The 24,391-nt window shown below is 42.5% G+C and overlaps 1 protein-coding gene across 10 annotated transcripts in view; it reads left to right on the forward strand.

Moving 5' to 3' along the window:
* Nucleotides 1–24,391, forward strand: part of Scube2 (signal peptide, CUB domain and EGF like domain containing 2) — an 86,626-nt gene that overhangs the window by 57,422 nt on the left and 4,813 nt on the right. For 9 of the 10 annotated variants that reach the window (XM_047519192.1, XM_047519194.1, XM_047519190.1 and 6 more), the window contains 6 exons: nucleotides 786–953; nucleotides 1,629–1,790; nucleotides 3,980–4,177; nucleotides 5,558–5,710; nucleotides 10,161–10,240; nucleotides 10,898–12,485. In XM_047519192.1, the coding sequence (XP_047375148.1) occupies nucleotides 786–953; nucleotides 1,629–1,790; nucleotides 3,980–4,177; nucleotides 5,558–5,710; nucleotides 10,161–10,240; nucleotides 10,898–11,050 (914 nt within the window). In that variant the 3' untranslated portion in view covers nucleotides 11,051–12,485. Of the gene's footprint in view, nucleotides 1–785; nucleotides 954–1,628; nucleotides 1,791–3,979; nucleotides 4,178–5,557; nucleotides 5,711–10,160; nucleotides 10,241–10,897; nucleotides 12,486–24,391 lie in introns of those variants that run through there. The other variant, XM_047519188.1, reaches the window with a different exon arrangement.

Here is a 24,391-nt window from a genome sequence, read left to right on the forward strand (position 1 = left end):
TTAAAATGCCATTATATCTACATTTGTGGGTAAAAAGACCATTAAAATTAACAGACGAGAGATGATTAGGAATACAAGAGACAGCACATTTTTATAGCGTCTTGCCAATGATAAACTTATTCCTGAGAAACATGTTCTTTTCTGAATTTTTTTGTTAATGACTGTGTTTCTTGTCCTGACCTTGGGTAAAAGAATATGAGAAATCATTGCTTAAAGTAAATGCCCGTAGGTCCCTCTGTCCATGTGGACTGGATTGTTTGGATTTAGTAGACTAATTAAGGTAGGAAAGGGCACACCTCAGTGCAAGGAGATGTAACAGTAAATGTAAGTGGTAAGTAGAAGATTCTTCACGTCACTGTGTCACTAAGATGTGATCCACTGGGTGGGGGTGAAGTACTTCTGGGTCTAATTGCCAAATTGATTCCAGAGTAAAGATATCTCCCTCTCTTTCCCTCTTTCTCTGGGGACCCCTGTCTTGGGGTCCCTGGGCAGTGTGTAGGCCTTAGTCTGAGACATGGTCAGTCCTTTCCCATATTCTGGAAGCAGTGGTTGCTTGACTCCTTGGTTTCCATCTCTGCCCTATGCTGTGCAGCCCTGGTGTAAATACCAGGCACTCATGGGCCACCTCCTTGGGGCGGCAGGGCAGGGCTGACTCTGCTTTTCTCACTGAGGTAGGAGCTTAGGTAAGCACAAGTAACAGGCGTGACCAGAATCAGATCTCATGGAAGAGCGGTGGGAATGGCCTGCCTGGGAGTCTTACTCACCTGGGGTCATTGGTCCCCCAGGTCTGTGCCAACCTGGTGAATATTCTGCAGATGGCTTTACACCTTGCCAGCTCTGCTCCCTGGGCACGTTCCAGCCTGAAGCCGGCCGAACTTCTTGCTTCCCCTGTGGAGGAGGCCTCTCCACCAAACATCTGGGAGCAACTTCCTTCCAGGACTGTGAAACCAGAGGTGAGTCCTTGGCAGCTTGCTTTCCCCTAGAACTGAATTTCCCTTTTGAGCACCCTGGGAGTCTGGCGAAGGTTCAGTTGAACCAGCCCAGAGGTTCCCTGTGTGGTGCTCAGTAACCAAGGGTTCAGTCCCTGTGCAGAAAGTGCTAGAACTTCCTGGACAGGGTCTCCCCATAGCTACCTTGGCTTCTTGGGAGAGGGCTGACCAGGGACAGATCAGAGAGACAGGAGCAGGTTTTGAGCATGGGCTCCCTTGGTTCCTTCCTCCATTTCAGTGCCCTGGCCTAGAGCTCCCCGACCTCAGTACAAGTCCCATCCCTTCAGAACCCCACTTCCACTGCCTCTTCCCAGACAAGGCCTAAGCCCGGCCTTGATATCTAAGCACTCTTGATATCTAAAAACTGCTGTGCCTGAAGATGCCGGCTGCCACTGGTGACTGACTGCAGGCCCCACAAACTCTCTGAAGACACTCAGCTTGCTCCTTCATGTTTTCTGTGTCACAAGTCCCACCCAAACCTGCTGTTTAGGGAATTGAGTGTTCATGAACCCCAGATTGGTAGGAAGCCACTTCTTCATTTGGGCATAAAAATTTATTTCACTAACTTTGAAACCTTTCATGTGGCATTAATAAAAATACAGTCTTGTTTCCTTTTCTTTACCCTCCTCATCCCCACAGTTCAGTGTTCACCTGGACATTTCTACAACACCACCACTCACCGATGTATTCGCTGCCCAACAGGGACATACCAGCCTGAATTTGGAAAAAATAACTGTGTTTCCTGCCCAGGAAATACTACAACTGACTTTGATGGCTCCACAAACATAACCCAGTGTAAAAGTAGGTCTCTCTCTAAGGCTTTTGTGGTCCTGATCAAGAGGGCAATTGTCTGGGTTCAGCCTTGGGGGAGGGTGGGGGAAAGTAGCCAGAGGTCCCAGGTTCATTCAGCACCATATGAGACTGTTGTTAGCGCAGCTCACAGCTGTGCAGATAGGCGCTGAGGGCAGGCAGGACTGCAGTCTCCTCAACTGTTAAAATGGAGATGATAGCTTTGACCTGGAGGTACTCCCCTTATTTTTATATGTGAGTTGCTGGGGATTGAACCCTGAGCCTTACACACGCTAAGCACACACTCTGCAACTAAGCTCCACCGCAGCCCCTCCTCACCTCTTCAGCTCCTGGATACTTTCCCAGGCACACTCACAGCTGGCCTTGCCCTGATCCCCCCAACCCAAGACATAGTTTCAGTTGGTCCTGCACAGCATGCACTGTTCAAGGACCCGTTATGTGCCAGGCATCCTGCTGAGTAAGTCAGCTGGGCCAGCCCTGCCAGGAGCCAGGCTGTGGGTCTGCAGAGCAAGGGCGACCCACTAGTCTGAAGAGTTGAGGCAAGGTCTCTGGAGGGTATGGAAGGTTTTTATGGAGGGAGTGGGCACAGCAGGAAAGAGTTTCCTCCCAAAGAGCAGTTGAGAGAAGCACAGACTCAGGAAAATGAAAGGCCTCTAGAAAGAGACCCGTGGACCTGAGCACAGAAGAGTGAGCAGCCTAGGAAGGCAGACCTTGAATGCCTAGCTAAGGAGCTTAACCTCTGTTTTACAGCAATGGGGGAGCAAACACTTAAGGACTTGCTGTGTGAGATCTCCCTGCATCTTCCCTCACCATGACAAAAAATTCTCTAGTAAAGTCCAAAAGTTAAGCTCAACTGATGTTGCATCTTTAAGATAGCAATAAAGGGGAGCAAGGAGGACTCCCCAAGGTAGAGGAACTTGGGGTGAAAAGGGGCAGTTAAACATTCAAATCATATGACTGGAAGTTATCTAGTTTTCTCTCTATCACAATGAAGTTCTTTTAACATCTTTGTAAGTAGCCATCAAGTTTCCTTTTGAATACCTGCTGTGACAGGGAGCTCACTCTTTCATGATCTCCTATCTGTTGGCAAATGAGACTTTGGTGAAGTTCACAGAGTCAGGAAATTCTTCCTCATACCAACATGACTGTTTCCTTATTTTCCCACTCCCTGGCTCCTGGTTGGTCCTTAGGGTCACATGACACAGTTCTTTAGGCAAGCCTGAAGGCTGTGTTTTTCCTAGTAATGACAACTCCCTGTTACAATTAGAGAAGAAAGTAATCCTTTCTCTCTCTCTCTCACTTTAGCACTGGGGATTGAACCACTGACACTGAGCTATATTCATAGCCCTTTTTATTTTTTATTTTGACACAGGGTTTTGCTAAGTTACTGAGGATCTCAGTAAGTGGCTGAGTCTGGCCTTGAACTTGTGATCCTCCTGCCTCAGCCTCCCTGGTCACTGGAATTACAGGCGTGCACCACTGTGCTCAGCACTCTTCAATATTGCACAGGTTTACCTGGCAATATTAAATAGTAACCACTTTGAGGGCAAAGACTAGATCCCTCTCAGTCCTGTACTCCCAAAGCTTTGGGTAACATGTTGGATAAATGGGGATAAGTTTGGATAAGTTTGTGTTGGATAAGTGGGGATTTGGTGAATAAAGACAAGGTTGTGGGGAGGGCGTGCCTGTGCACATTCATTCTCTCTTCATCTTCCCCGCTTAATAATAAAATGTGGTTGTAACCAGAGAGAAAAGTGGAGAAATATGTTTGCTTTATCTTCACTGAAGGTCTCAGTCAAATGTTCTTTATTGAGCAATGAGCTCTGTTCTCCCTAATTTGACAGACTTTAAAGTTCTATGCCATGGGTTTCCGTGGCACTTGGACTTGTAAGCAAAATATGAAAGCTGAATTTGTTCTTTTGTTCATTAACAGTTGACCTTAGCACCTTCATAATCATGGAAAAATGGTGCCTCTGAGGGGTGGACTCCTTGCGGGAGTTCACATTGACTCCTAAAGTGGGCCCTGAGCCTTATGGGACAGACTCATTCCCAAGATGGCGTCATCTCTGTGCCCCATTCCTCCACGCGGTAGGGATGCGGCAGTTCTCAAGCCAGGCTAGCAGGTGCCATGATAGACAATTGTGTTGAGCCCTTGTAACTCATGGCATTTCCTTTTCCAGACAGAAGATGTGGAGGGGAGCTGGGAGATTTCACAGGATACATTGAATCCCCAAACTACCCAGGCAATTACCCAGCAAACACTGAGTGCACTTGGACCATCAACCCACCCCCCAAGCGCCGCATCTTGATCGTGGTCCCTGAGATCTTCCTACCCATAGAGGACGACTGTGGAGACTACCTGGTGATGCGGAAAACCTGTGCGTCTCACCCTCTGCTTCCCTCCCCTCCTAAGGCCAACCGGGAAGCCTGAGGACCTGCTCCCCAGGCTTTAAATGTGAGGAGCAGGCTAGACTGTCACCTCTATATTAGAACAGAGACGGGGTGTAAGTTTATAGAGTTGCCAAGAAATGACACTTAGACTAAGTGAGGGCTGGAGCTGCAGCTCATTAGTAGGGCACTTGCATGTACTAGGCCCTGGGTTCAATCCCCAGTGCCAAATTAATACTACTACTAATAGATTTGACTAAAACTATATACCAAGGCCTTTTACTGAACCCCAGAGGCAGGGACCCTGCAGGTCATTCTTCCCCTCTGTACTCACTGGAATGTGTTGGACCCTCTCCATGGGACGTGCAGAGGAAATGAGGCATGTGCAGTGCTGGTTCCAGACAGTGCCTCACCCTGGGTAGCAGTTCATGGCGGGAGTGATCAAGGCATGATGCAGCTAGGAAGGGCCCCTCCCTCTATCCTGACTCATGGCCCAAGGTCCATAAGGGGACATCACCATCAACACAGCTTAGTGGCAAGCCCCTGAGTGTGCTTAATTCCAGATCCACCTCTTATTAGTTCTGTGATCTGGGCTACTATCTGAACCTTCTGCACTGCTGTCTCCATAGTGATTGAAGTTTCCCAACAATAGTTGCTATCTCACAGGTTTATTGGATGGACTAAATTTGCCAGACACAGTAGCACACACCAGTACTCGCTTCTACTCAGGAGGCTGAGGCAGGGGGCATTGAGCACAGGAGTGTAAGACCAGCCTGGGCAACATAGTGAGACCCCATCGCAAACAAATAAAACCCAAAACAAAAACAACCAAAAATATCCATAGAATAATAGTAGCACATTGAGCTACTATATATTTCCTATTCTTACTAATGGTTATAATGTCTGATGTCAGGTGAAGATTTGAATCCTGACCTTATCACAGACAATCTCTGTGGCTCTGGGGATGTACTTAATTTCTCTGTAAAAGTGGTAAAAATTGTACCTGCTTTTTGTGGTTTATAGGAGATTAAATGAGAGAAAGTCCCTAAGATGGGTTTTAGCACACTGCTGGGTCTTGGCAAGTGTGCATCAAATGGGGGTGAGTCTTCTTAGATGATGGCAGCTCGACTCTGAAATTCGAAGGCCCTCTCCCCACCCCTACAGTGTGCCTAGCCACAGGCAGTTCAGGCTTAGCCTTCCTGGGGGCTACTCTATTCCCAGTACTTTACTGTTAGGATGAGTCAGCTGAGCCTAAAAAGCTCTTCAGCATACCTTGTTTTATGGTTTGAGTGTTTGAAAAGATGAGCATTCATTGTCTACCTGCTCAGTAAGAAGTCTTGAATGCCATCCCTTCCAATTTCACTCTGCAGCATCATCCAATTCAGTGACAACATACGAAACCTGCCAGACCTATGAACGCCCCATCGCCTTCACCTCTAGGTCAAAGAAGTTGTGGATTCAGTTTAAATCCAATGAAGGGAACAGTGCCAGAGGGTTTCAGGTCCCGTATGTGACATATGATGGTAAGCACCGTGAAACTCTGACTGTAGCGCATGGCAGAGGCGTCTCTGCTCTGAACAGAACCAATTTCTGAGCCAGCTGGTAGATTGCTGACAAGCACACATGCTCAGAATGGCAGGCATGGTGAGGGGAAAGGACATTGCTGACTCACAGTGCCACAATTTAAACAGGCATTTGGGGACACTGACTACAGGGATAAAAAGATGATTTAGAAGAGCACAGCTTAGTGGATAAAAATATGGGCATTGAAGTCAGACAGCCTGGCTATTATCTCATCTGTGATTTTGTGTATGTTACTTTTCATCTCCAAACCTTCCTTCCTTCCTTCTCTCGTCGTCGTCCTCCTCCTCCTCCTCCTTCTTCTTCGGTGCTGGGTATTGAATTGAGGTTCACATGCATGTTAAACACACACTGTACCATTGCACTAAACCCCTCGTCAAGTCTCATTTTTCTTAATATTTGATGAGGATAATCATTAGATTTAATGTGAGAGTTCCTAAAGGACTTGGTGCAGTACCTGGCACACAGTAATTGCTCAATAAATACTTCTTTATGATTGTGACTTTTATTATATAGAATTCCAAAGGAGGGGAAAAGACCTGAGTTCTGGTTCTGGCTCTGCCACTGACTTAGTTTGTGACCTCAGGCAAGTCAAATGATGCTTCTAGTTTCATTTTCTTCATTTTAAATGAAGGAGTGGTCCTCCTGAGCCCTGGGACTCAACCTACTCTGAGGAGTGGGTTGATGAATATTTATGGAGCATAAAATGAACTATAACTTGTCCTAGAGGACTTCATAGTCTAGAAGGGAACAGTCATCTGTCTATTCGTGAACATATTCATGCTATCCAACAGATATTTAATAAGCCTCTACTATGCCAGAAATTGAACCAAGTACTAGAGACAACCTGATTAGTGATATGAACACAAAACTGTATATAATGTCAAGGTTGCTTTAACAGGGCACATACACAGCACTATGAGCATAGAAGGGGCAGCAGTTATTTAGCATGGATTTTTGGAAGGAACAGAACCCAGTCTGAATAGATTTGGGTCATAATAAAATATAGGGAACATAATAAAATATAGGGGGAAGAACATCCAGGAAGAGGGAAAGGTCAAAGAATGGTGTACCTGGGGTCTGATTTGACCAGTGAGAGGGGAGCATGGGGTTTAGCAGTGAGAAGAGATGAGGTGGGAAGAGTCTTGAGTGCCAAGCTCAGGAGGGTAGACTTAATCTTATAAGGAGCCACTGGAGGTGTTTAGGCAAAATGTGTGAGAGCTGGATGATTAGAAAAATAGCATTCTGTGACTCTCTTAAAAACACTTCACATAATTTATTTCCAACATGTGACAACAGCTAGGATCATCATTCCTGTCCTGCAGTTGCTAAAATAATGTCAAACACCCAAGAAAAGGGATTTTAGTGTCTGACTCCTGGGATGGACTCCTCCCACGTGCCTCTGCTGAGGAAGACAAAGAGCCTAGTCATCCACCTGGAAGCAGCTAAGGGGCAGCCTCTCCTATGAGGAGTTAGGAAGGAAGCAGAGCAGACACAGGGGCTCCAGAATACATGTTGCCAAAGCTCACACACTTTAGTATGGCTGTTCTCATCTCTGCCTTAATGTCTTGATTTTTTTTTTTTTTCTTTTTTAATTAAGAAAAAGAGGTGTAGCTTGAGCCAGGGAAAGCTACACATAGCTCTGGTTAGGCCCAGGCATGTGTCACAGCAGAAAGAGTTGAAAACTGCTACTCTGTCCATCCAGAAGTCCCTCATGTCGTTGCTCAGAGTCTATATTTTAAAACATGTTTTTTTTTTTTTTTTTTTTTTTTTTGCAGTGCTGGGGATCGAACCCAGGGCCTTGTGCTTGCGAGGCAGGCACTCTACCAACTGAGCTACATCCCCAGCCCTAAAACATGTATTTTTATATCTGTTTCATATGTGCTTTCAAAGCTCGAAAGACTAGAAATCACAGAAAGTGCAGTTGAGGCTGCTGCAGATGAGCCTCCTGCCTGCTGCGGAAGGGAGAGGACTGCAGTCCTGGCAAACGGGTTCTGAGCATCCCTGAGCTCAGGCACCTTTAAATGGTACATTCCTCACAGTCACCCCATATGTGGACACATTTACTTTCTGTTTTTACACATGCTACTGATGTGTCAAGGGTTTAAGGTCGTTGCTGATCTCAACCAGCAGTTTTGGAGGACTGATGAGGGTCAAAGCCAGTTGGACTAGGTTTAGGAGAAAAAGAAGAGAATTGGATACAATGAGTGTTGACCATTCTTTCGAGGAGTTTTGCTGCAGAAAGGAGCAGAGAAGTGGGTGGAAGCTGGCAGGAGAAATGAAGTCCAGGGATGGATTTTTAAAAGGCCATTCAGGCTTAGAGATTTAAGTAACTGGCTTAGGGTCACAGCATAACAAAGACACAGAGCTGGGATTTACCTGGGTTCCCACTTGCAATGCTTCTCCACGTTTCCCAAGGACTGGAGCAAGTAAGGAGGCACACTAGCTCTTAGACACAGGGAAATATTTTTTAAAAAACAATCAGCAGTTTGGAAGTATTTGATGCAGTGGTAAATTGCTGTCCAGAATATAGTACAACTGTCTACACTCCTAGGGGTAAACTGTCATGGACAGGAGTCACTCCTTTGAGGTAGAGATACTGCAGCAGGGAGAATTCAAGATTTAAAATAAAAAAAATAAATAAATAAAACTTGTACTCTTGCTCATACTCAATATTCACTAAAATAAAAGAATGAGAATGATACCACATTAATAGAGTAGCAATGACATTGTACATGTATCAAATTAGTAATTATACATAATACAGTGTTAATTTCCATTTCCCATCTCTTGACTGAGAGAAACTTTTCAAGGGCTCCTCCTGCATGATTTCAATGATGTTCTCATAATTCGTGTGACTTTGTAGTACATGATATGCATACAAAGAGGCATTTTTAATGTGTCTGGGATTTGAAAAAGATTGTGCTTTGCATATGCTTGATTTGAATTATGACTGTGAGAAATAGGCTAGACTATAAAGGGGGGAGGGTCTCATTTAGAGAAGGATTACCACGTGCACTGCATTTAGTGTATATGTCAGGACAAAATATTATTAATGAGAAAACAAACAGCACTTTCTTCCTCCCTGGCCAGCCGAATTCTCTACCCTCAGTGCCATTCAAATAAAGGAGAGATGAGTCTTGCTTATTGGGTAAGAAGCTTGATTATTTAGTGCTATACAAGGATAGAGAGATGTGGGGTGGGTAGAGAGGGAAAGAAAAGCCTGGATGAGCTCACCAGGGAGTGCACATAGAGAGAGCAGAGCACCAAAGACTGAGCCCTGGGACCCTTCTGCAATAAAAGGCCAAGGAGAGGAGGAAAAGCAAAGAATTCTCAGAGGAAGCAACCAGTGAGGTAGAAGGAAAACCAAACAGCAAGGTGTCTTGGAAGCCAAGAGAATTTGATCAAGGTGGGGGTGTGACCAGCCAGTCAAATGGTACTGATGTGTCAAGGGTTGAAGGTCATTGCTGATCTCAACCAGCAGTTTTGGAGGAGTGATGAGGGTCAAAGCCAATCGGACTGGGTTTAGGAGAAAAAGAAGAGAATCTGATACAGTGAGTGTTGATCATTCTTTTGAGGAGTTTTGCTGCAAAAGGGAGCAGAGAAGTGGGGTGGAAACTGGTGGGAGAAATGAAGTTGAGGGATGGAGATTTTAAAGATCTGAGATTTAACTGATTGTTTGTATGCTGATGAGAAAGATCAGTAGAAAGAGAATTTTATCATGTAGGAAAGAAAGCACAGAATTACTGGCACAAAATGCTCTTGATTTAGTGAAGGAAGATGACTCTGGAGTGCCAAGTGGAGGGATGGGCCTCAAACAGACACAAAGAGGGCTCATCTGAGGGAAGAGAGGCAGGGAGACAGGTGCAGAGGTCTGCAGCCAGTAGAGGTGGTGGAAATCTGTGCACAGATGTTCTCTGATGATTGTCTTCTCAATGTCAGAGTGGAAAGTGTTCTGAGATGACCACAGAAGGGACACGTCTCAGAATCTAATAAAAAATGAGAGCGGGGCTGGGGTTGTGGCTCAGTGGTAGAGCGCTTGCCTAGCTTGTGTGAGGCACAGAGTTAAATTCTCATCACCACATATAAATAAAATAAAGGTCAACTGACAACTAACTGCGTGTGTGTATATATATATATATATGTGTGTGTGTGTGTGTGTGTGTGTGTGTGTATATATTAGAGTATTAGATAAAAAGAGAGAGAGAGAGAGTTGGGGAGATAGCTCATTGGTAAAACACTTGCCCAGCAGGGGTGCATGAGGCTCTGGGTTCAATCCCCATCATGACATAAAAAATAAACAACAACAATAAAATAATTTTTAAAAAATAAAGAGCAAATTTGGAGATAACTAAACCATAAGAATGCAAAATATGTCCTTTATTCCAACAGAAGACTACCAGGAACTCATTGAAGATATTGTTCGAGATGGCAGGCTCTATGCATCTGAGAACCACCAGGAAATACTTAAGGTGAGTACTTGCTTCTGGTGAACGTGATGTTTTTGACAGAAGTCCTCAAATATAATCACAAATGTTTTCCTGCTCCACCCTACCACCTCTCAGACTTGGAGCTTGCATGGGCCGTGCTTAGTTTCATACCTTCCCCAGACATACGTTTTTTAAAACCAGATTTCTGTTTTCAATGTTGTCAAGTGAAGTTGTATTTTTCAATTTGGAAATTTGTGAAGGACCAGTTTGGGGGAAGACTTGCTTATAAATCCAAGCCAGTGGTATATAGTATTTTCATATTAATTCCAAATAGTGGGAGACCTTTTTCTCTGTGTTTGTGCTTCACAAAGTCCAACAAATTTTGGATACTTATAAATAATTAGCAACAAACACTTGCTATATCACTAACCCAGTAGTATTCCCCTGCTCCCCACTTTACATTTCATCTGGTTGAAAAAAAATCAGTTTTTTTGTATATTAAACACTTTTTATAAAACTAATGCATACCTATTAGAGATAATTAGGGAAAACGAAAACTGGAAACAGGAAACAATTTTCACAAAGTGTTTTTTTAGCTAATCAACCTACTGCCTAATACTGGGTCATTATAGTTCCATTGGCAAAGTGTCAGGATGTTTAAATATTTTGGCCCAGTAACAAAAATTCTGTTCTCTTTAGGATAAGAAACTGATCAAGGCTCTGTTTGATGTCTTGGCCCACCCCCAGAACTATTTCAAGTATACAGCCCAGGAGTCCCGAGAGATGTTTCCAAGATCTTTCATCCGATTGCTACGTTCCAAAGTTTCCAGGTTTTTGAGGCCTTACAAATGACTGCCCACGTGCCACTCAGTACAAATGTTTGGCTGTGGGCTTGGTGGGATGGAGCCGTCTGTCTGCCTTCTACATAGTCGGATATTGCCGTCTCCAGTATCAGTGACTCACTAGGTTCAATTTTTATAGACAATACAGATATTTTGGTAAACTAAACTTGGTTTTTCTTTCCCAACATTGTGGAATGACTTTAAGTGGCACTGACTTCTCACTGCTATGGGAAGTATGACCAGATGTCTCAGGTCCTGCAAGAGCTGGCTGAGCTAGACTTCAGTCAGTGCAGGTGAGATTCACTTGTCCTTGGGTCTCACTCTTCCTCTGGAGTCTGTAGTGAAAGGAGACCACAGAAGGGTCTGAAACTTCAGCTTTCTCCAGCCTGAGGCTCCCTAAGACAGCCCTCTGAGCCCCTGTGCAGGCTCTGACCAGGCAAAACAGGCAAGGAGGGAAGGAGGACACCACCCACCCACCCTGAGACCTGGGAGGACTCAGTTTCCCACAGCCTTCTCCAGCCTGGGTGAGATAAGTTTGATCTCAGGAGCTTGAGTTCTAAGCTGTGATCATTTTTTAAAATACTGAAAGTAGACAGAATTAGAAATAAACCTAAGACCTTCTGGAGACTTAATAGCATATGCATGTTGCCAGCCCCCCTGGCTGCCCTGCAGCAAATGCACAGAGCTGGTTTTAGCACCTTTCCCTGTGCCCTCAGACATGGCTGAGCACCAAATTAGGGCTTAGAGAGTTCTGGGTGGCTGCAGTCTCCTTGGGGGATGAGAATTCATCATCATTAAAAGGAAATTTCAGGGGCTGGGGTTGTGGCTCAGTGGTAGAGTGCTTACCTAGTCTGTGTGAGGCACTGGGTTCGATCCTCAGCACCACATAAAAAGAAAAAATAAAGTTATTGTGTTCATCTACAACTAGAAATATTAAAAAAAAAAAAAAAAAAGGAAATTTCATAAACCCTGGTCAGTCCTCTTTCCACCACAAGACTTCCTCCCACCAGGCACCTGAGGACTGCGTGGAATATGGGGCCCAACCTGTCATGTGTGCCTTCTGTCCCCACTCTCAAAGGGCAGAGTGAACTCTGCTCTGGGCAGTACTGTTCATTTTCTGATGGCAGCACCACCACTGGAAGCAGCTACATACTGGCCTCTGCATCAACATAGTCATCTCACTTTGGACAGCACAGGGGACCTCACAATCATTCTCTCACATACACTTGCATTCTCAATATTACCAAGTTTTTAGACATTTAAATCTCAGACCAGAATCCTATCAGACAAGCTGCCATTTCCCTAACTAAAGAACTGACTACACACAGCCATGGTGTTTTGTTATTTCAGTGATAATTTTACACACCATTCTCTACACCAAAGCACTAAAAAATGTGTAACAAGTTTTTCTTGAAGAAAACAAAGATTATTTCATTATTATTGAACATCTTTTCACCTCTGTGTTGTTGTTTTTTAAAAAAAAATGATTATAACGTTGTTTTCTTAAGCCCTAATGAAGTTTCTTTATTTGGATGGGTCCTAAATGCCCGTTTTCAGATTTCAAAAATTTGAACATCTTCATTTAAAAAAAAAGAATCATTAAAACAAGCACTTGTAATTTGTTTAACTGGAACTTGGCCTATATTTCTGAGTCTAACCATAAGATGAGAAGTTAAATGTAAATAATCTGAGTTAGTGACCAGACTGATGTGGAGGTAAGAGGAGCGGAGCTGTGCCATTCTGTCTAAGCATGTTAGTAACTTTGTACTCATTCAGGTGTGATTCTCTACTGCCAATTCCACAAGAAATCTGGGGGTGGGTATGTTCTAGGGGTTGGAAGGAGGATGCATAAACCTGGTTGCTATGGAACATCCTCCAGGACCAGCCTCATGCACCAGAGCTGTGTTCCTGGGACAAGCGTGAGCCCTGGGCCCTTCTGAAGCTTCCTCTCTAGACCTATCAATCATCCTAAGAGACACTGTCCCTATTGGAAGGCTGGCTGACTGTGACTGCTGTTGCTATCTGCTAAACCAATAAATATTTATCAAACATCCCGTCAGTGTCAGACACTGTTCTAGGCCCTAGGGAAGCACTGTGATAAGACAGAGTCCCTGCCCTTGTGGAGCTTACATTTTAGAGGGGAGAGACAGACAACAAACAACTCAACACAAAAACAATCTCCTTAGTGGTAAATGCTATGTTGAAAATTGGAACAGGTTAATGTACCAGATGGCTGTGTTTGGGGTCTGAAAATGGCCTCTATGGGGGAAATGGCATTTCAACTGAAAACTACTTGGCAAGGAGGACTAAGCCTTGAGAAAATAGGGGAGGAGCACGCCTGCTAGAGGAGCACCAAGTGCAGAGGCTCTGCAGGAATGAGGCTGCATGTGCTTCACAGTCCAGTGAGAAGGCGAGTGGCACCAATGAGGCCCAAGAACCGCACAGGGGCCAGATCAGACTGGGTTGTGGCATCCAGAAGAGAGGTTTGGGAGTAATTCTAAATAGATTGTGAAGTTTCGAAGAGGTCGAAGCAGAGGAGTGAGATGATTGGTATGCCTTTAAAAAGTAGCACTGACTCCTGTATGGATGGATTTTAGGAAGCGAGTATGGAGGCAGAAAGGAGGTAACAGGCTATATCACCAGAGACTTACCCCAGTGGAAGGTGAGGGTCTGAATTAGAGTGGTGGTAGTGGAAATAAAAGAAGTAGAATTCTGGGCTGTATGAAGGCTTTACTGATAGAATATGGCAGAAGTAACACTACCAGTTTCCAGGCCCAGGACTTAAGACACTAGCAGTTTCTACTTCAACACCTTGGGACAATTACACTTGGAACTCAGTCACTGTGCCTCATGGAAGCTTTAGCAGCCTGTGGAGAGAAACCTTGCTCCCAGAGGTCAGGCAACAACCAGCTAAGCTTTCCAGCAGTGTGAGAGAATCATCTTGGAAATAGACTCAGCCCCAAGTCAAGCTGCCCCAGCTGAGGCTTCATGAGCAGTCTTTGTGGAACCACACAGCAATTACAGATTTGTGAGCAAAGCTAATGACTGTCATTGCTGTAAGTTTCTACATCCAGGTTGATTTCATATGTAGTAATAGGACATTGGGAAATGGGAAGAGATCGAGAATTGAGAATTCTGTTTTGACCATTCTAGGTTCAAGGTACCTATTAACTATCCAAGTGGAGAGCTTAAATAGGCAAGAGGTTATATGAGGTCCCAGAAGAGGTGAGATCTGGAATAAAAATTTTAATGTCACAGAATAAAGGGAAGATATGTGACTTTCCCTAAATTAAGGTTAAAAGTACAATTGTTTCCCCCTAATCCCTTTCCCCAGTCAACTGCAGTTCCCGAATATTAAATAGAAAATTCCAGAAATGATTCATAAGTTTGAAATATGTTTTTAAGAAATATTTCTTTAGTTGTAGATGGACATAATACCTTTACTTACTTTATTCATTTTTACGTGGTGCTGAGGATAGAACCCAGTGCCTCACGCATGCCAGGCAAGCACTCTACCACTGACACACAACCCCAGCCCTGAAATGTTTTATTACAATATATTGTTTTAGTTGCTCTACTTTATTATTAGGTATTGTTGTTTCCCTTTTATTATGGCTAATTTACAAAGTAAACTTTATCACTAGTACGCATGTGTAGGAAGGAACAGAGTGTATATAGGGTTAGGTAATATCCATAGTCTCAGGCATCTGTGGAACGTCTTGAAACATGTCCCCCAAGGATAAGTGGGGATTACTGTATGTAGATGAAGAAGTCAGGGGAGCTCTGAATTCTGGGACTCCCCCATGTGGGCTCAGGGACCAGAACTTTGAGGAGCTGCTTATCAAGTAAACAGGAAGAGGCCAAAGCTGAGCTTCCACTTTCCCTCCAAGACAACCAGTTCTGTGAGTAAACTCCAAGTGGGGGTAGAATCTGTACAAGTCCTTCCTTCCAGCTGTGGATTTTGTTCTTTAGCCATTTACTGAAGTGCTGTATCTATGGATTTAGCACCATTTCCCTTGAGTTTCCAATGCTAATGAAAGAGTGTTTGCCTTTTCACACTAACGGATGATTATCTTCACTTCAGAAAATTGCTTCCTCTGAATCATCCTCTGGGCTGTTAAGTGCGTCTGTAGGCAACTCACTGGATTTAGGTTTGCAGGTGATTTTAAAATGTCATGAGGGAGGCTGGGGCTGTAGCTCAGTGGCAGAGTGCTTACCTAGCACGTGTGAGGCACTGGGTTCAATCCTTAGCACCAAATAAAAATTAAGCAGATAAAATAAGGGCACTCTGTCCATCTACAAATACAATTTTTTTTTTTTTTAATGTCATGTGGTAACTTTGGAAAGTTAGTGGCTGCACAGTACAAAGCAAGGACTCGCTAGCCCTCAGCAGACCATTGCAGGAAGATGGATCAAGGCTATTGCCTGCTGCAGAACACAGCTGCTGGTGGATCTGCACACTGGGAAACCCAGGGATCCCATGCCAGACCCAGATGCAATCTTCTCAACCCAGAAGAGATGCCTTTCACTAGGGCTGTCAGCATCTCTTCTTCCTTTCCCACAGCAGTATGGGTCCCGAGAGCATTACTCAAGTCTACACATTTTTAGCCAGCATTTGAGAGGCAAATGGTTCAGCTGAGGCTGGAGAAAAGTGGTTCCTCATCAAGTGGAGGGAGCAGCATGGTCCACCAGCTGGGCAAGTCATCAGCTGGCTTAAAGCCAGACCCTGGGAGAAGCCAGTTGGGGCCCATCCACACGAAATTAGAGGCCTTGATGGGACTTCCTTTCTGTGACCACCTCCCACTCCAGAGACTGTGAGCCCAGCACAGGGTGTGGGGGCGGTGGAGGTTCATATTTGTGGCACACTGCCTCCTTCTCCATTCAGGCAGTCCTGATCGGCCTGCAGGGGACCATCTTCAAGGGACTCTTGGCCCCACAAGGCTGCTCCTATGCTCTTAAGACAGTGATTCAGTCATAAGGACATACCTACATGACAGGCTTTCTTTCCAAAGAACACAGTAGAATCAAAATAGATTTAGAAAATGAAACCACTCTTAACAGGCAGGTTGCTCTAGTTGAATAAAAGGGTTACAAAGTAAGCCTGCTTCACTCCAAACAATGACATTAACTCAGAATTGTTTGGTTTTCAGATTATCTTGTAAGGGTAATGCAACAACGACTATTGTCATTGGTTACTAATCATTGTTATGTGTTTGCTCATTCATTAATGTATGTAACATGTATTTTTTGAGGGCTTACTAAGTGCTAGGGCATTGTAGGAGCTAGGGATATAGCAGCAAGCAAAATAAAGTCCCTGCCCCTGGGGAAGTTAAATTCCAGCATGGGGGCCGGGGTCGGACAATAAACAAATGAACATATAAGATTAAGTCAAATAGTGACAGTGCTATAAAGGGGAAGTAGGATTAAAGGAAGTAGGATTGAGGAGGTGGTGGGAGTGGCTGTTTTAGGTAGGACGAGCTAATCACTGGTGTCATGAATTTAAGCCCCTTCCAGGGCACTGGCTCCTCACACCAAGCCCTGGCCATCTCCTTTACTCACCTAGCAAGAACTTGGTATTTTCATGTCTCATCAGGCCCACCAAAGCACCAAGAGAACATAAAATTTCTAGAAAAGGCACCACCTAGTGGACAGAAGATGGAGTTGACCTGTATTTCAGTTGCGCATCCCATTGCCTGGGAGCTCAAATGTCCATGATTCGAGACAAAAGTTTGCCCAGGAGAGCCTTGGGGACCAGGGCTGTCATTTGACAACTGAGTAGTTACATGCTGTTTGACACGGACTCTGGAATGTATCTGTTTAGATCTTTCTGTTTTCTCTGCCTGGCCTAAAAAGGAATGACCAAAGAGGAAGTCACTGGTTTAGATCATTTCAGACTATTGACAATGAATTTCACGCACACACACACACACACACACACACACACACACACACACACCATGTTCATTCAATCATTTTTATTGTCTAGGCACTGGAGTAGGCTGGATATATAGTGCCAGGATGGGAGAAAAAGAGGTTGGAAGACTGATGAGGGATAAAATTACCCTTAAATTGTAATCATATATAATGTTTGAGCACGTGAAGTTCTAGGAGCTACTATGTCCTGCTGACCTGAATTGTTCTCTGCTCCTACATTCTTTCCCAGGTCAGAAGGATAACTCTGAGGCATAGTTTGGATTATTCAGTCTTTTCCCTATAAAATGTAAAAGGAGAAATACAAGCCTACCTCAAACCTGAGCTTTGATGCTAGCTTTGCCTCATTAAATTAATTTTGAGGTTGAAAAACATTAATAGTTGCTGAGTAGGAACTAGAACTGTTGCCCTGAGGGAGGACGGAGCCCAGTCGTGTACAACACAACCATGCACTGCAGAAGAGCACGGCCGCAGAGAGAGGAGCTTGTGGTGACCCTGGCCAGGACTGCTGTGCTGTGCTCACCCTCCATGACCTTGTAATAATCCACTGTGTGTGACTACAAATTCATAATCATCACAGGGGCCAACACAGCGGCATATATGTGATGCCTGGTCATGACATAAAACTGTGGCCAATGAGGCAAGATGGTGATGGTGGCAAAGCAAGAATGTGTTCCCAGAACCCTGATATTAGTTCCAGGTGACTTGGCAGGAGGGAGGCAGCTTTCAGCAGCTGCCTCAGGTACCTCAACTGAAGTGTTGAGTAATGTGTGTACAAATGTAAGAGGTGCGATAAGCCTTCACTCAGGGTTCCCCATGAGGAACGGGGGTGACTCCACAGCTCACTTACCCAATATTGCCCCTCCCAGTATTCCTAGTGTGCTTTTCTGAGAGTGCATTCTGCTTATCCCAGTGAAATGTTCCTTCTCTAAGATTTAGGTTTCAACATGCTCATTTTTTCTAAGACTTCCATAATCTACTCTGAAGTACCTGGATTCACATCCCAGTTCTGCCACTTATTAGTTATGGGACCCTGTACAAGTTACTTGACTTCTCTGTGCCTCAGCTTCATCACATGGTAAATAAAGATAATGATAGTACCTACTCGCTATGGCTGTTGTGAGAATTAAATGAATTGATACATGAAAAGCTTTTCTTGAAACACTGCATGGCATGTAGTAAGGACTAAATAAATGTTAACTGTTATCATTATCATCATTAACTTCCATTTCTTGAGACTGGAGAAGTTCAACCCATAACATTCTTTAACGGGATCCATGTTCTGTTGGTTTCTCCCATTCCACCAAAATAGCATATCCCTTAGTTGTAGGTTTTCTAGTGGGTGCCTAGTGATGGAATAGTGAGATCTGCAGCAGGAATGAAAGGCCACAGACATGACTTGGAGTCTCACACAAGACCTTCTGAGCTATAATGTGAAATGAGCTCTTCTAGTCTCCAAAGAGAGCTTCTGTAAGGTCAGAAATGGCACACACACACACTCACACACACATATTGTTCCACGTCCAATCTCACCCCTGGTGCATGAGGATAGTGATCCATCTCCTTATGGAGCCCAAAGTTACACATTCTCCAGAGCTGTCTCTTTCAAAGTTGATGTTTCCAGCATGGCCAAGTCCAACTTCTCACTCCAGGAAGGCCATGCCCTGGGCTATAATGAAGATATTCAATTTAGCAGGATGTGAGTAATTTGCATGACCCACTGTGGTCAGTGGGACAAAGTCTTTTTATGAGACATGAAGACACAGCTTGGCCAAGGAGGGTCTGACCACTGTGCAGCATGTACTTAGGAGAGCACAGAACTCCAAGTGCAATGTGCTGATGGAAGGTAGGCAGGCTAAAATCGGAGACTTGCATCTTTGTAAAACTCATGAATTGAGGAGAAAAAGCCAATAATTACACAATAGCAAAATCAAGCAATACATTGATCCCATGATCAAAATTAGTATTTCTAATAAAGAACAGATGGATATCATGTGTCTCAGATATGATGTCCTGAGAAGAGCAAAATATCACCTATACCATACTCATGCCAAGAGTGTGCAACCTCAACCTAAATAAAAGAAAATATCAACAAACATAAAACAAGGAAGGCTCTGTTTAAAAACAAGGAGGGGAAAGATAAAATAAAAAACAAAAAAAAAGGGGAAAGGAGCTGAAAACAAATAACTCACATATCAAAGATTATACACATTTGTGCTTCATGAGACACCATTAATAAAAGGAAAAGGCAGTCTACAATGTGTTGAGAAATTTTGCAAATCATTTATCTCACAAGGGACTTATTTCTAGAATATGTAAAGAACTGATACAATTTATAGTAAAAAGGTAATTCAATTCAAAAATGAGCAAAGGATCTGAACGGATACTTCTCCAAGGAAGATAAACAAATGGCCAATAAACACCTGAAAAGATGCTTAGCATCCTTAGCCACTAGGGAAAATGCAAATCACAATGCAATGCCACTTCACTCCACTGGCATGGCTGTCATCAAAAAGATCAACAAGAATAGCTGTTAGAATGTGGAGAACTGTGGAGAACGTGAAGAGACCCTCATACATTGCTACTGAAGAGGTAGGGTGGTGTAACCCCTTTGGAGATATGATGTGTTTACATTGATACAATACTTTCACCTAAATTACTATTTATGTTCTGGTTTTGTCAGTTGACATAATAACTATTTATAACATATTCCTCCATATTTGAAATTGGAGTGCAGCCTGTTAATTCCCTTTTGTATGTGTACAAAAAGGTTTATACATGCAAGTTGATAGCAGCATTAGTCAGAATAGCTAAAAGGGGGTTGGGGAGATAGCTCAGCTGGTAGAGTGCTTGCCTCGCAAGCACAAGGTCCTGAGTTCGATCCCCAGTACCGCAAAAAAAAAAAAAAAAAGAATAGCTAAAAGGTGGAGAATGGCTCAGATGTCCAACAGCTGACAAATGGATAAGAAAAATGTGACATATCCATATACTGGAATATTATTTGACCATAATGAAGATACACGTTACAATATGAATTAACTTTGAAACATTATTCTAAGTTAAAGGAGCTAAACACAAAAGACCATACTTTTTAAAGTTTTTTTTTTTTTTTTTCAGTCAATGGCTTTTAATTTCTTTTTTTTTTTTTTAACTTTTTTTTTTTTTTTACGTTTACATAGGGTAATGATGTTTATTTTATTTTTCCCCTTCCCCCCACCCCTCCCACCCCTCCCACCCCTCTTTTCCCTCTACACAGTCCTTCTTTCCTTCATTCTTACCGCTCTCCTTAGCCTAACTCTAAACCTAACCCTAAACCTAATGCTAGCCCGTCCCACCCCCCATTATATGTCCTCATCCACTTATCAGCGAGATCATTCGTCCTTTAGTTTTTTGAGATTGGTTTATCTCACTTAGCATGATATTCTCCAATTTCGACCATTTGCCTACAAATGCCATAATTTTATCATTCTTCATTGCGGAGTAATATTCCATTGTATAAATATGCCACAGTTTCTTTATCCATTCATCAACTGATGGGCATCTAGGTTGGTTCCACAATCTGGCTATGGTGAATTAAGCAGCAATGAACATTGATGTGGCTGTATTTCTGTAGTATGCTGATTTTAAGTCCTTTGGGTATAGGCCAAGGAGTGGGATAGCTGGGTCAAATGGTGTTTCCATTCCAAGCTTTCTGAGAAATCTCCACACTGCTTTCCAGAGTGGCTGCACTAATTTGCAACCCCACCAGCAATGTATGAGTGTTCCTTTTTCACCACATCCTCGCCAACACCTATTGTTGCTTGTATTCTTGATAATCGCCATTCTAATTGGGGTGAGATGAAATCTTAGGGTAGTTTTGATTTGCATTTCCCTTATTACTAGGGATGTTGAACATTTTTTCATATATCTGGTGATTACTTGTACATCTTCTTCTGTGAAGTGCCTGTTCATTTCCTTAGCCCATTTGTTGATTGGATTATTTGTATTCTTCGTGTAGAGTTTTTTGAGTTCTTTATAGATTCTGGAAATTAGCGCTCTATCTGAGGTATGGTTGGCAAAGATATTCTCCCACTCTATAGGCTCTCTCTTCACATTTCTGATAGTTTCCTTTGCTGAGAGAAAGCTTTTTAGTTTGAATCTATCCCAGTTGTTGATTCTTGCTTTTATTTCTGGTGCTATGGGAGTCCTGTTAAGGAAATCTGATCCTAAGCCAACAAGTTGAAGATTTGGACCTACTTTTTCTTCTATAAGATGCAGGGTCTCTGGTCTGATTCCGAGGTCCTTGATCCATTTTGAGTTGAGTTTTGTGTAGGGTGAGAGATAGGGGTTTAATTTCATTCTATTGCATATAGTTTTCCAGTTTTCCCAGCACCATTTGTTGAAGAGGCTATCTTTTCTCCATTGCATATTGTTGGAACCTTTGTCTAGTATGAGAAAATTGTATTTATTTGGGTTTGTGTCCATGTCCTCTATTCTGTACCATTGATCTACCTGTCTATTTTGGTACCAATACCATGCCGTTTTTGTTACTATTGCTTTGTAGTAGAGTTGAAGATCTGGTATTGCAATACCCCCTGCTTTGCTCTTGCTACTGAGGATTGCTTTAGCTATTCTAGGTTTTTTATTCTTCCAGATGAATTTCATAATTGCTTGCTCTATTTCTGCAAGGTACATCATTGGGATTTTAATTGGAATTGCATTGAATCTGTATAGCACTTTAGGTAGTATAGCCATTTTGACGATATTAATTCTGCCTATCCAGGAACATGGGAGATCTTTCCATCTTCTAAGGTTTTCTTGAATTTCTTTCTTTAGTGTTCTGTAGTTCTCATTGTAGAGGTCTTTCACCTCTTTTGTGAGATTGATTCCCAAGTATTTTATTTTTTTCGATGCTATTGTGAATGGGGTAGTTTTCCTAATTTCTCTTTCTGAAGATTCATCACTTATGTATAAAAATGCATTGGATTTATGAGCATTGATCTTGTAACCTGCTACTTTACTGAATTCACTTATGAGTTCTAAAAGTTTTCTGGTGGAATTTCCAGGTTCCTCTAAATATATAATCATGTCATCAGCGAACAGGGATAGTTTGAGTTCTTCTTTTCCTATTCGTATCCCTTTAATTTCTTTGGTTTGTCTGATTGCTCTGGCTAGAGTCTAAAGGACGATGTTGAATAGAAGCGGTGAAAGAGGGCATCCCTGCCTTGTTCCAGTTTTTAGGGGGAACGCTTTCAGTTTTTCACCATTTAGAATGATATTAGCCATGGGCTTAGCGTAGATGGCCTTTATAATGTTTAGGAATGTTCCCACTACCCCAATTTTTTCTAGTGTTTTGAGCATGAAGGGATGCTGTATTTTATCAAATGCTTTTTCTGCATCTATTGAAATAATCATGTGATTCTTAACTTTAAGTCTGTTGATATGGTGAATGACATTTATTGATTTCCGAATGTTGAACCAACCTTGCATCCCTGGGATAAAACCCACTTGATCGTGGTGCACTATCTTTTTAATATATATTTGTATGCGATTTGCTAAAATTTTGTTGAGAATTTTTGCGTCGATGTTCATTAAGGATATTGGTCTGAAATTTTCTTTCCTCGATGTGTCTCTGTCTGGTTTAGGTATCAGGGTGATATTGGCTTCATAGAACGAGTTTGGTAGGGTTCCCTCCTCTTCTATTTCATGGAATAGTTTGAGGAGTATTGGAATGAGCTCTTCTTTAAAGGTTTTGTAGAACTCGGCTGAGAACCCATCTGGTCCTGGACTTTTCTTTGTTGGTAGGCTTTTGATGACCTCTTCTATTTCATTGCTTGAAATTGGTTTATTTAAGTTGTGTATGTCCTCCTCGTTCAGTTTAGGTAGTTCATATGTCTCTAGAAATTTGTTGATGTCTTCGAGGTTTTCTGTTTTGTTGGAGTATAGATTTTCGAAATAGCTTCTAATTATGTTTTGTATTTCACTCGTGTCTGTTGTGATGTTTCCTTGTTCATTCCAAATTTTAGTAATTTGAGTTTTCTCCCTCTTTCTCTTTGTTAGTGTGGCTAAGGGTTTATCAATTTTATTTATTTTTTCAAAGAACCAACTATTTATTTTGTTAATTTTTCCGATTGTTTCTTTTGTTTCGATTTCGTTGATTTCGGCTCTGATTTTAACTATTTCCTGTCTTCTACTACTTTTGGTATTGGTCTGCTCTTCTTTTTCTAGCGCTTTGAGCTGTAGTGTTAAGTCGTTTATTTGTTGATTTCTACTTCTTTTTTTGAATGCACCCCATGAAATAAATCTTCCTCTAAGTACTGCTTTCATAGTGTCCCAGAGCTTTTGATATGATGTGTCTTTGTTCTCGTTTACTTCTAAGAATTTTTTTATTTCCCTCCTGATGTCTTCTGTTATCCATTCATCATATAATAGTGTGTTATTTAGTCTCCAGGTATTGGAGAAGTTTCTGTTTTTTATTCTGTCATTTATTTCTAATTTCAATCCATTATGATCTGATAGAGTACAAGGTAGTATCTCTATCTTCTTGTATTTACTAACAGTAGCTTTGTGGCATAAAATATGGTCTATTTTAGAGAAGGATCCATGTGCTGCTGAGAAGAAAGTGTATTCGTTCTTTGTTGGATGGTATATTCTATATATGTCCGTTAAGTCTAAATTGCTGATTGTGTTGTTGAGATCTATAGTTTCTTTATTCAATTTTTGTTTGGAAGATCTATCCAGTGGTGAGAGAGGTGTGTTAAAATCGCCTAGTATTATTGTGTTGTGGTCTATTTGATTTCTGGAATTGAGAAGGATTTGTTTGACGTATGTGGATGAGCCAATGTTCGGGGCATAGATATTTATGATTGTTATGTCTTGCTGATTTATGCTTCCCTTAAGCAGCATGTAATGTCCTTCTTTATCCCTTCTGACTAGTTTTGGTTTGAAGTCCACATTATCTGAGATGAGGATGGATACTCCAGCTTTTTTGCTGTGTCCGTGTGCATGGTATGTTTTTCCCCATCCTTTCACCTTTAGTCTATGGGTGTCTCTTTCTATGAGATGAGTCTCTTGCAGGCAGCATATTGTTGGATTTTTCTTTTTAATCCAATCTGCCAGTCTGTGTCTTTTGATTGATGAATTCAGGCCATTAACATTCAGGGTTATTATTGTGATATGATTTGTATTCCCAGTCAATTGACTCATATTTGTTTTTGACATGATTTGGTTTCTCCTTTATTTGGCTATTCCTTTAGGCTAGCGCCTCCTGTTGCTGATTTGCATCGTTGTTTTTCATCTCTTCCTCATGGAATATTTTGCTGAGAATGTTCTGTAATGCTGGCTTTCTTTTTGTAAATTCCTTTAGCTTTTGTTTATCATGGAAGGATCTTATTTCATCGTCAAATTTGAAGGTAAGTTTTGCTGGGTATAAGATTCTTGG

This window comes from Sciurus carolinensis, chromosome 11 (assembly GCF_902686445.1).
Source record: "Sciurus carolinensis chromosome 11, mSciCar1.2, whole genome shotgun sequence".
Lineage (NCBI taxonomy): Eukaryota > Metazoa > Chordata > Mammalia > Rodentia > Sciuridae > Sciurus > Sciurus carolinensis.